This window comes from Rana temporaria, chromosome 5 (assembly GCF_905171775.1).
Source record: "Rana temporaria chromosome 5, aRanTem1.1, whole genome shotgun sequence".
Classification (NCBI taxonomy): Eukaryota; Metazoa; Chordata; class Amphibia; order Anura; family Ranidae; genus Rana; species Rana temporaria.
In genome coordinates this window covers 268,026,362-268,038,393 of record NC_053493.1, presented here as the reverse complement: position 1 = coordinate 268,038,393, position 12,032 = coordinate 268,026,362, and the positions used below count along the sequence as shown (strand labels likewise).

The following is a 12,032-nucleotide window of genomic DNA, read 5'->3' as shown; positions in this document are numbered from 1 at the left end:
CTTACTTTTTGATTAAAACTGTATTGTCAAATAAACAAGAACATCCCCCTGGACACAGACTCCTCCCCTAACATGTTTTACCCTAAACCCTCTACAAATGAAAGCAGAACTTCACCCAAAAGAGGAAGTTCTGCTTTAAGGCCTCCCCTCCGACTCCAGTTTGTGAAACAGAGATTTGGGGAGGAGGGGGGAGTGGGTACCCGATTTTGAGACGTATCTGCTCCCACTTCCATTTTGGTCACCTTGGGCAATCGGAAGAAGTTCTCCTTCCCACATGACAGGTCCCAGAAGACTTCAGGACACAGAGTCACCAGTCACAGAGTGCAGCACCGCTCGGGCATGCACAGAGGACACCCGGCTGTGAAGCCGCAAGCTGTAATAGCTGGATGCCCATAGTGAAGATGCCGGCACCACGAAGGGAGGACACATGGTGAAAATAGAAGGGGTGAGTGCACCGCGGAATTATGGGACAGGTGAGAGTGTGTTTACAGGGAGTCCCCGAGTTACGAACATCCAAATTGTGAACGACTCCTACTTACAACGGGAGGCTGCGTGGCCACTTTGACGGCAGGCACATTCGACGAAACATTGGAAAACTACATATCTGCCGTTCTGTGCATGCACGGCCACTTTTCGACGGCGTGCACATTTGGCGGAACACCGGAAAACAACGTATCTGCCGTTCTGCGCATGCTGTTCCGACTTACGAACATATTCGACTTAAGAACAAACCTACAGTCCCTAACCCGTTCGTAACTTGGGGACTGCCTGTATTACACTTTTATATACACTTTTTGTAGCTGCGACTTTTAATAAAACACAAAAATGTCTGGAACTCCGCTTTAAGCCTTACGTTAGAGCAACCTGTGTCAAGGGAGCAGCCTGTTTATTGGGATATTTTTGTGTACAATAATAGTTTTTGATGAAAAGTATGCAGTGCAGCCCATTTCTCCGATACAGTGCATACTCAGGGGAATAACACATCCCGTTGGTTCTTGAGCACCTGCAGCTGGTTCGACCATAAGTCTGGGAGCGGAGTCAAGGTTTTGCCTGAATATACCTTAAGGCCTGATTCACACCTATGCATTTTTTGTGCTTTTTTCATTTTGCAGATTTACACTAAAGTCCATTTAACATGGTTTCATGGGAAATCATAGACGTTTGCAACTTTCTTTAATATCTAACCTGTGTAGGTAAGTTGTACCAACTTCCAGAGCCCAGATGCAATGGTCCCAGGGCAGGCTCTTCCACAGACATGCTGAATCTATGTAAAGTTAATGGCCACCAGTATGGCCACCAGTACTGAAGCATTTCTTAGAACTCCATAGATAAGTAAAACTTTACTACAAGTGGAGAGTACAGCTGTGTATGATACCCAATCAGCTTCTAACTGTAGCTTGTTTAATTAAGCACTGCCAACAAATCTGGAAGCAGATAGATTTCTATGCAGAGCTGCACCTGATTTTGCACTCTCCAACTTTAGTAAATCATTCATAAAATTCTCTATGATCAAATTTCTTAAAGATTACTTTGGGTGGCATTGAAGCATACATGAAATGTAACATTGGTCTATAAAATGGCAAAAATATAGGTTAGAAAAAAATCCAAGCAATGTCCATCAATACACATAGGACAGATTAAAAAGAATTTAACTGCACATCATAAATTAAGGCAGAGAATTCTCTTAATCTTTAGAGGGCACATCATTGTCAATTATTTCAGTTAAAAGAAAAGTAAATTTCGAGAGATCTCCCTATCTAGGAATGTAGCTTTAAAACTTTGATTTGGCTTTAGACATACAAAATTGAGAAAAATTACCCAATATTAATTCACAAAGGTTAAAGTCCAATCAGTCATGAAAATGAAAAGGAAAGAGCCCAAAGCCCCATTCATGTAATGCACATTGCATAGCACAGTCTTCCAGGCTTCTCGCACAGCAATTACCTGAAAGAGAGGAGAAAGTGGAGAGCAATCTGATAGATTAACACTGACAATATATAAATATCTGACCTACTACGTGGATCGGGCTGACTCGGATTCATACCAATGAAAAATACCATGTAGGAATACTTCTACTAATGTACAGGCAGCCATACATTAGGAATATATTTGCAATTAACCCCCCCCCCCCCCCACACACACACAAAAAATACACCTACAAGTCAGGTTAAGAACTTCATTATAAAAAAGAACACATTAACATTTTACGAGAATTGCCCCTTCATGTTTTGTAGGTTTTGACATCAATTTCTTAGGTATTTGTAAAAGCAGCAAACAGGATAGGAAATAAGCAAAAACATGGAATGTGGCAATTGAAATCTTAAAAACGGAAGTGTATGTTTTTTTGGAATGTCCATTTGGCAAATTTGTGGAAATATGAGACCCCCCTCAATAATAATAATAAAAAGATATTGATGTAATATAAACATCCCTGAACTAAAGAATTGCCTCCTTAATATATGTTTTTATAAAACTGTGAAACCCATAAAAAGAAAAACATGAAGATAAAAAGAAGCTACTAACTATTTTTAACCATTATAAATAGGGCCCTTAAAACAGCAAAAAGCACTAAAAGGTATAACTGTGAACACGCTTACTTAATAAGGCCATGCAAAGAGCAGAGATACTGTGCAAAATGTATTCATTCACAGCAACAAATCAGATTTACTGTAGTGCAAGCAACAGATTGATTCTAATTGGTTGATAAGGCTTGCTAAACTATAACCTTTGTCTTTTTAAGCAAACCTAAATGCAGTTGTCGTATAAAATTAGGGCAAGGGAATTATGAACGAGTGAAAGAGTTGCATGTAACAACCAATCATAGTTCTTTCCTAAATTCTTACTACAGAAAAGTTGGAACAACAGTAGATTGGTGTCTGGGGGCAACTGAGCTTAATTTTCTCCAGATTTTATTACTCCAGTTTTTATATATCTGCCCCAACATGCTTTTAGAATACAGGCTTTACACATATGCAGTACGTGGTGCAGAAGTAGTTCTAGGACTGGGAAGCGCACGATTACACAGTACATGTTCTCCACATTATAGAGCTTTGGCACCGGTTGCATGTGTTATATGCGATACTGGCTTCTGAGGATATCTGCTGTACAAATACACCTGCAGCAAGATTGTAATGTCTACAATGACCTGCAGGAGGCCACAGATGGTAAACTGAAAAGGAGCTTGATTCAAAATAAAGTATGCAGTCTTGAATGTGTCTCCGCTGGTCCACATCAGAACCATTTTGATGCTGAAAAAAATTAAAATAAAAACAGATTAAAAAAAATGGGCAAATCGATTAATTAAGCCGATTTCTTTTTTTTACAAACTCTTAAGGAAATTGTTAGCAGTGTATTTATTAGAGTTTTTTACTGATGGCATAAAAAATATTAAGTAATAACATAATGAGTCCGAGAAGAAACCCGCAAAAATATACATTGTAAGGTCCCCCGTGACCAACATGGAAGTGTTCTTATACAGTAAAACAATAATAAAAGTTACTGCAGTTTTAATTCTTTCCGTTCTTGTGATGGCTGCATTCATTTTCACTTTTTAGGATAAGACAGTTTCCAGCAAGTACAGAAAATACCTGCAGATCTTGCCTGAAATGTTGTCCCCTTGTCACACTTTAGGATCTTCAACAAAAGCACAAAGCATCTTACTGTAAATTACTAGTCCCATCAGTCTACCATGCAATGGAGGGGAACAAAAAATACATATTTAAACTCCAGCTGTGTGACAATGTGGCTGTCCTAAAGATCCAGTGCAGAAAAACGTGTACACATGAAGGACAAGAAGTGTGTTTTTTGCAGAAATATAATACTATAAACATTATCTGTAGTCGCAGGACTTTATGTGGGCATATATAAAAAAAACTGAGTAACATAAAAACATTTTCATTTTATTCCATAAAAAAAAAAAAAAAAAAAACACATGTTAAAATACTCTCCACTTAGAAGTTCACAGCATGTATAGTTTATAAATACAATTCACATGTAGACTTAACGCATTTCCGAAATCCTTCTTCAGGAGCACATGCATTTCAGAAATCCTTCAGGAGACCATGTAATGGAATTAATACATTGGAACCCACACTTGATCCTTGTGGAAAAGTAGCAAATTATACAATTAAAGTGGATGTAAAGGCTGAAGGTTTTTTACCTTCATGCCAATGGCTCCCACTGCTGTCAAACACAGTCAGTGAGCCAATAAGGAGAGAGCAGGGGGCAGGGCTGAGCCACGCCTCTGTGTGTTTAATGGATGCATAGAGCGGGGCTTGGGAAAGAGCACGCAACAGTGCCCGCATAGTAAGGGGCTTGCTATGGGGGGCACTGGTCAGGGGGAAGAAGCTAGGAGTAATAGGGGAGGACCAGAGAAAAAGAGGATCAGTGTTGCTCTATGCAAAACTATTCCACAGAGCAGGCAAGTATGATTTTTTTTTTTTTTTTAATAACAAAGGATCCTTTACTATCACTTTAACTGGAATTTACAACATGAATAGGTTTTCCAATGATGTGCATCCTAATGAACCTGAACTGGAACCGCTGCCTCTCAGGTAAGGATACCCCATCTATGGGGTATGTCAGATCGTACGATTTTCGTTTAATCAGTACAGTTGACGTCCGAAAATACAATACAAATACATTACAACACATGACATCACTTCCGATTATTTTTTTCGGTCGTACGAGAATTTTCGTGACTTTAATAACCTATTTCATTTGACTTGCGACTATTAAGCGAAAAAAGTTGTACGGATCGTGTGTATGGGCCATTAAAGTGAGTGCTCCTAATCTCAGCTTGTTACCTGTATAAAAGACACCTGTCCACAGAAGCAATCAATCAGAATCCAATCTCTCCACGGGAGAATATGTCAATGATCTCAAGACATGAGGGACCATAGTCGCCAAAAAAACAATTGGTAACACACTACGCCGTGAAGAACTAAAATCCTGCAGCCTCACGCAAGGTCCCCTTGCCTCAGAAAGCACATATACAGGCCCATCTGAAGTTTGCTAATGAACATCTGAATGATTTAGAGGAGAACTGGGTGAAAGTGTCGTGGTCAGATGAGACCAAAATCAAGCATTTTGGCATCAACTCAACGCACCCTGTTTGGAGGAGGAGGAATGCCGTCTATGACCCCAAAAACACCATCCCCACCGTCAAACATGGAGGTGGAAACATTATGCTTTGGGGGTGTTTCTCTGCTAAGGGGACAGGACAACTTCACTGCATTAAAGGACGATGGACGGGGCCATGTTCCTTCAAATCTTGGATGAGAACCTCCTTCCCTCAGCCAAAATGGGTTGTGGATGGGTATTGCAGCAAGACAATTACCCAAAACACCTGGCCAAGGCAACAAAGGAGTGTCTCAAGAAGCAGCACATTAAGGTGCTGGAGTGTCCTAGCCAGTCTCCAGACCTTAATCCCAAAGAAAATATGCCGCGGAAGCTGAAGGTTCGAGTTACTAAACGTCAGCCTCAAAATGACTTGGAGAGATCTGCAAAGAGGAGTGGGACAAAATCCCTCCTGAGATGTGTGCAAACCTGGTGGCCAACTACAAGAAACGTCTGTCCTCTGTGATTGCCAACAAGGGTTTTGCCACCAAGTACCAAGTCATGTTTTGCAAAGGGATCAAATAATTATTTCACTCATTAAAATGCAAATCACTGTATAACTTTTTTGAAATGTGTTTTTCTGGATTTATTTTTTTGGTTATTCTGTCTCTCAGTTAAAATTAACCTACCATTAAAATTATAGACTGATCATTTTCTGTCAGTGGGCAAACATACAAAATCAGCAGGGGATCAAATACTTCATTCTCGTACTGTAACCAAGTCTTGCACACTCTTGAATATGGGCAACAAACCCCTAATGGTATAGCCATATCATCACCACGTTAAGGGGCACCAGTATAACAGGAAGGTAGTCAAAGCTTGCATGTTCAAACAGCAAGGCCTCCCAGTGCATTGTTCATATCATTCCATTATATGTATTCTTTGCAGGAGTACCAGGTGAAAATACATTTTTAAAAAGAAAATGCTGGCACTACATCCAAGAACTGGTAAATTGCTTTGGTTTTGGGTATAGATATGTTTTAGGTGAGCCTAAGCAGTACCCTGAAAAATATACCCTTTGTCTAGAATTGCTCTTTAAAGTCCTAGTCCGCCTTATAGAAAAAAATTAAAAATAAAAATAATAAACTCAGCTACATTGACAAAAAAAGAACAAATGTGCATTATATTTTTACATTGGAGCTTTAACAGTGTTACAACCATGAACAATGCATTATGGGTACAATGCACAGGAGCTATGGGGCAGGGGAAAGTAATAAATGGACTGAAAGTGTGTGGTGACAGTTGTCCTCGTTCACTATCGGTGTCCCTCTGCCACAGTGGCAGATGAAACCTATGGTCTTCCATTCACAGATTCCCGTGATTGGATTATGCGGCGTGAGGGAGGAGCCATCCTGAATTCAAAAGAATACAGCGTAGAGAAAAATCCCCTATAAGAATTACATATAAACATTGCTAAGCTGCAATATAATAAAGGTTTGTTTTTTGTTTTAATACAACTTTAAGACACTGTGGCTCAGACTGAGTTTTATAAAATTTGATGAGGGATCTGGTGATTTCACTGCTCCAAATTCATCTCCCTGTTCATTCATTCTATGGATCAGTGTTTTCTGCACCTCTCCTACTGCTTCAGATATTCCCAGCTCACCTATCAGATTACCAGTCATCAGAGGAATAGATTTGGCATAAGGAAGCAAAGCCCTGCTCGTTAGGGTGACCCCCTGCACAGAGTCTACAGGCAATACTGGTGACTCATAAGCCTCGTACACACGATCGGATTTTCTGACGGGAATTGTATGTTGACAGACTGTTGGCCTAAAATCTGACCGGTTGTACGCTTCATCGGACAATTGTTGTTGGATTTTCCACGGACAAATGTTGGATGGCAGGCTTTAAAAATTTCCATGGACAACGTCTGTAGTTGGATTTTCCAATCGTGTGTACACAGGTCCGTCAGACAAAAGTCCAAAGTCCAAACACTCATGCTCGGAAGCAACGCTCACCAATCACAACAACATTAGCAGAAGGTGCCCAAAGGGTGGCGCTAAAGAGCTGAAAAACCACGTAGTACGTCAATACGTTTGTGTTTGATGGCCGACAATTGTGTGCCATTTGTATGCAAGACAAAATCTAGGCACACGCCCTTCGAACAAAAGTCTGATGCATTGTCTGCGGAAAATTCGATCATGTGTACGAGGTTTTAGTCCTCTTATTGTTCTTTTTGGGAAAAGAACAAGACAACAAATGGGGAAAGAAAGACCGCCGCTCCAGGTGAGTGCAATAAGCAAGCAATGTCCTCCTCAGAGACCGTGGGTGCTGGCAATGCACAAGGCAAAAATCAAAGGAAGGAATAGATGGACAGCCGCACACCAAAATCAACCTTGGAAGGTAACCTTTATTGGGCTCTTTGACCAAGCACTAGACCTTTGTGCGAAACGCGTCAGATTTTTTATCCCACTGCTTGCTGTGCTGTGTCTTGTAGTGCTTTTATCCTTTTGCACCAATAAAGGTTACCTTCCAAGGTTGATTTTAGTGTGCGGCTGTCCATCCATTCCTTATTTTTGGGAAGATCTTCCAGAGATCAGGTCCTCTTTAATGGCAAATGCTTCATGAGAATGCTAAAACTGTTACATTGGTTATATTATAATCTACGAACATGCTGTCACACAAGGATTCTGGTGGCTTAAACATGCATGCAATCCAGACAGGACACTTATCCTGTATATTGGTCTAGGGTACATAGAGCCTGCCCTCAGACAAAGCTTATACTAAGCCTAGGGTCACACTAAATGCGGGTTTGAAATCGTGCAAGTTCAGCTAAACTCGCACGATTTCAAACCAGCATTTCAGTCCAACTTCGGGATCGATTTAAGAGACATCTGTCTGTTATCTGTCATCATCTGACATCATGTACAGTGCAAGACACTACTAATCGGCATCACACCGATTCAGACAGTGCTGTTGCCGGCAATAAGCTCCCATTTGGCATGCAATTTAACATGTCTAAAGGCAAGAAATAGGTGTGGTTTACGCTAAACAGCCATGGTTAAGAAGCTATGGATTAACTTGTATGACTTCTTGGTGAGCAAAATTGGAGAAAATATTTTTTTTACATTTTTGTAATTTCAGGATGCCCTACTGCCATTCACTCTTCTGGTTACCATGTTCCAAGCGATTCTTAGAAAAAAAATCATGTTCCAGAAGACCTTTTGCATATCACAAAAGACCAAAATGCCAAAGTCTTCCACAAAATAGATCACTGACATGTACAAAAAAAAAACTTTAGTGATTACCGATACGTTACAAGCATGTTAGAGGCCACCAAGTTACAATAGGCTTCAAAGATTTCGATAAAAATAAATAAATAATATGATAAACAAATAATCTATACAGTATTTATACTTTGTCTATTATTCAATTAAAGAACACGTTTCAATTAATAAAAATAAGCCTTTTCTAAACTGCATTTAACCCCTTGACGCAGACGAAACGTAAATATGCATGCAGCCTTCGGCTTTAAGGTGTTGTACCAGGGTGATGCCTGCGGCTACAGGCATCACCCCAGTACTGTTTTTACTGTTTACATTCCTTGTGACAGCAATAAAAGCGATCAATTTTTTTTTAAAGAGATCGTGTAAACATTTAAAAAACATTTTTTTTTTTTAAAAGCACCCCATCCCTCTGTGTTTACATGCAGAACCGAACGCATGCATAAATGTAAACAGTGCCACAATCATTAGAGCAAGAGCAATAATTCTAGCCCTAGACCTCCTCTGTAACGCTAAACAGGTAACCGTTAACATTTTAACGCCTATGTTTTAACGCCTATGTTTTTTTTTTTTTTAAGTACCGTAGTTTGACGACATTCCACAAGTGTGTGCAATTTTAAAGCATGACATGTTAGGTATTTATTTATTCAGCTTAAAAGGAGTTGTAAAGCTTAGTTTTTTTTCACCTTCATGCATCCTATGCATGAAGGTGAAAAAACACCTTGCACTCTCGGGCCCCCCAGCCCCCCGTTTTACTTACCTGAGCCACGAAACTCTGTGGGCGCGATCTCGCGATGGTTTTCCCCAGCTTAAGGCGGCTCTTCATTGGCAATTGATAGCAGCGCAGCCATTGGCTCCCGCTGCTGTCAATCAAATCAATGATGCTGCATTCCGGGGGCGGAGCCAAGTGATACAGGCGGCGGCTATGGCCGCCGACTGTTTCACGGGAGCGTGCCTGCAAGCTAACCCCCTTGGGAGAGCGCTTCCCAGAATGGGGGTTAGCTGTTGCGGGGAGGAGCCAAGACAGCCACCGTGGGACCCCAGAAGCCGAGGATTGGGGCCACTCTGTGCAAAACAAACTGCACAGTGGAGGGAAGTATGGTATGTTTATTATTTAAAAAAATACCTTTACAACCCCTTTAACATTATCTTTCACATTATACTAAAAAATTGGGCTAACTTTACTGGTATTTTTTTTTTTTTTTTTAATAAAGGTGTATTTTTTTTCCCCCCAAAACAAAGCGTATTTGAAAGAGCGCTGCACAAATACAGTGCGACATAAAATATTGCGACGACCACCATTTTATTCTCTATGGTCTCTGCTAATATATATATTCGTTTGAGAGTTCCAAGTAATTTTCTAGCAAAAAATACTGATTTTAACTTGTGTCAGACAAAGACTTGGGTGTGAAGATGTTAAATGCAAAAAAAAAAAGCCCTAACTTGCAACTTTGAGACAGAAAGAGCATGTGACCTAATGTTATAAGATTTTATTTAATTGTCTCTTTACAATTTACCTTTATTGATGAAAGTTTTTAATGCATACTGTATATGTTCCAGGGGTTCCAGGGTTTCTCTACTGACTAGGTCTTTATTCTGATGCTTTGCATTATGCTTTAACTATACGCACATTATTTTTGGATGGAAAAAAAAGAAAATTATGTTCTAGCGTCTGGCCGTGCCCTTTAATATAGTTCAAAGTTATCGTTTACAGCATCGATCATACAGGATATTAGAAAGAGCCAAGGGATCCATAAAGGAGATATACTATAGTAATAGAAAACAAAGATAGTGAAAAGCCTACAAACTTAATGTCACTCACAAGTATTACAGCTATGGGGGAATGCGATACATTCCATGTTAGTGATGGAACATTGCATAGTGTCCTCAAAAATTAAAGTACAGCTTTTCCTACTAAAAGAGAACAAAAAAAAGGATTCATACATAACTACTTCCACACACATCCAAAAGATATTTTTCTTCATTTACCAATCTAGGGCTCAATATAAATCATTCATTTAAAGATATGTTGGGTCATGAAAGCATTCCTTTAGGCCTGTGAATCTGTGTTTAGAGTACAGGCACAGTATAATATGTACAGTCATATATTAGCAATTTGATCTTTATAGCTCTCTCCTATTTAGCAACACCAAATAGGTTCACTACAGTAATTAGCTAGCCATAGACATAAGAGGGTAATACAATACAATAAAATACAGTTCAACTACTGAACAGTTATTTATACACTTTTCAAATCATCTTGGGGAACCTAAAGCAATTATCTGGGAAATGCAGAAGGCCCAATTCAATAGTCCACCTTGCACAACAGAATAATTAGTGTTATAAGAGGTATAAATAGGCATATTGACTTGGTTAGACTGGGCATTAATCTTTGTAGGTCTATAGGTATTGTACAGTTGTAGGAGAAGGTAGAAGTCCTTTATAGGCATGCTTTTGATGGCTAGTGCCTGGTACACACGATCCTATTATCGGACAAATGACCGTCCGTTTTTCTTGTATGCTAATCTCACGTCGAATCTGATGAGTTTACGAAAATTCTCGTACGGCAGAATAAAAAACCGGAAGCAATGTCATGTGTTGTAATGCATTTGTATTGCATTTTCGAACGACAGCTGTACTGACTAAACTAAAATCATACGATCTGGCATCGTACAAAAAATATTATATATATATATTATATATATATATATATATATATATATATATATATATATATATATATATATATATATATATATATATATATATATCTATATATATATCTTAGCAGAGACCCTAGAGAATAAAATGGCAGTTGTTGCAATATTTTATGTCACACTGTATTTGCGCAGCGTTTTTTTTGGGGAAAAAATACACTTCAATTAATAAAAAACAAATAAAAAAACTGAACAGTAAAGTTAGCCCAATTTTTTTGTATAATGTGAAAGATGATGTTACGCCGCGAGAGTCGTGAACTTTATTCTAAGCAAAAAATTGTGATTCTCTATCTGGGGGTGTCATTTACTTTGCATTGACACCCCCAGCAGTTCGCAGATCTCAGTGTGAACCACTATGTGATGCACTGAATTGCAGGATTTCCAGCATCGCACCAGTGTGAACTGAGCTTTTTAAACATACTGAATGTTTAGGACTGAACTTCATGCAAATGCAGATGTAATACAATAAGGGAGTTGTTTTACCTGTCAAATTAGTTATATTTCTGTACATCCAGTTCTTAGATTTACACAGATCTTCGACCACATCACAGGCAGGTGAGTGACATTGCTTATGTTTGATTAGCTTCACTGTAACTGAAAAACAAGGTCACTCCACCAGGGAAGGCAAGGAGATAAGCAGGCAGGCTGCTGGCCGGGACTTGAGCCAAGGCAGAACAACATGTGTGGAGCTGAATGGGCATGCACCTGAAACTGAAGAAATGGTCCCTCTGCTCGGACCAGCACATTATTCCCCCCTAAACTAGTAGGAGTGGCAGGGGGTGCAATTCAGATTTCTTTTATTCTGCACTGACCGTCTCTAAAATTGCGCCAGCCCCTGTTTAAATCCAATCCAAAGACAGACATGGTCCAGGGAGAGTGTCCTCAATCCGGGGACTGTCTGGTCACCCTACTTTAGAGTGAAAGCATTATTAGATACAATGAGGAGGAAATTACATGGCAGGATATATCG

At 39.5% G+C, this 12,032-nt stretch overlaps 1 protein-coding gene across 3 annotated transcripts in view; it reads right to left on the bottom strand.

Annotated features, from left to right (window-relative positions):
* Positions 1 to 1,144: 1,144 nt before the first annotated feature.
* Positions 1,145 to 12,032, bottom strand: part of SLC66A2 (solute carrier family 66 member 2) — a 175,518-nt gene continuing 164,630 nt past the window's right edge. For all 3 annotated transcript variants that reach the window (XM_040353845.1, XM_040353844.1, XM_040353846.1), the window contains one exon: positions 1,145 to 3,248. In XM_040353845.1, the coding sequence (XP_040209779.1) occupies positions 3,041 to 3,248 (208 nt within the window). In that variant the 3' untranslated portion in view covers positions 1,145 to 3,040. The remainder of the gene's footprint in view (positions 3,249 to 12,032) is intronic.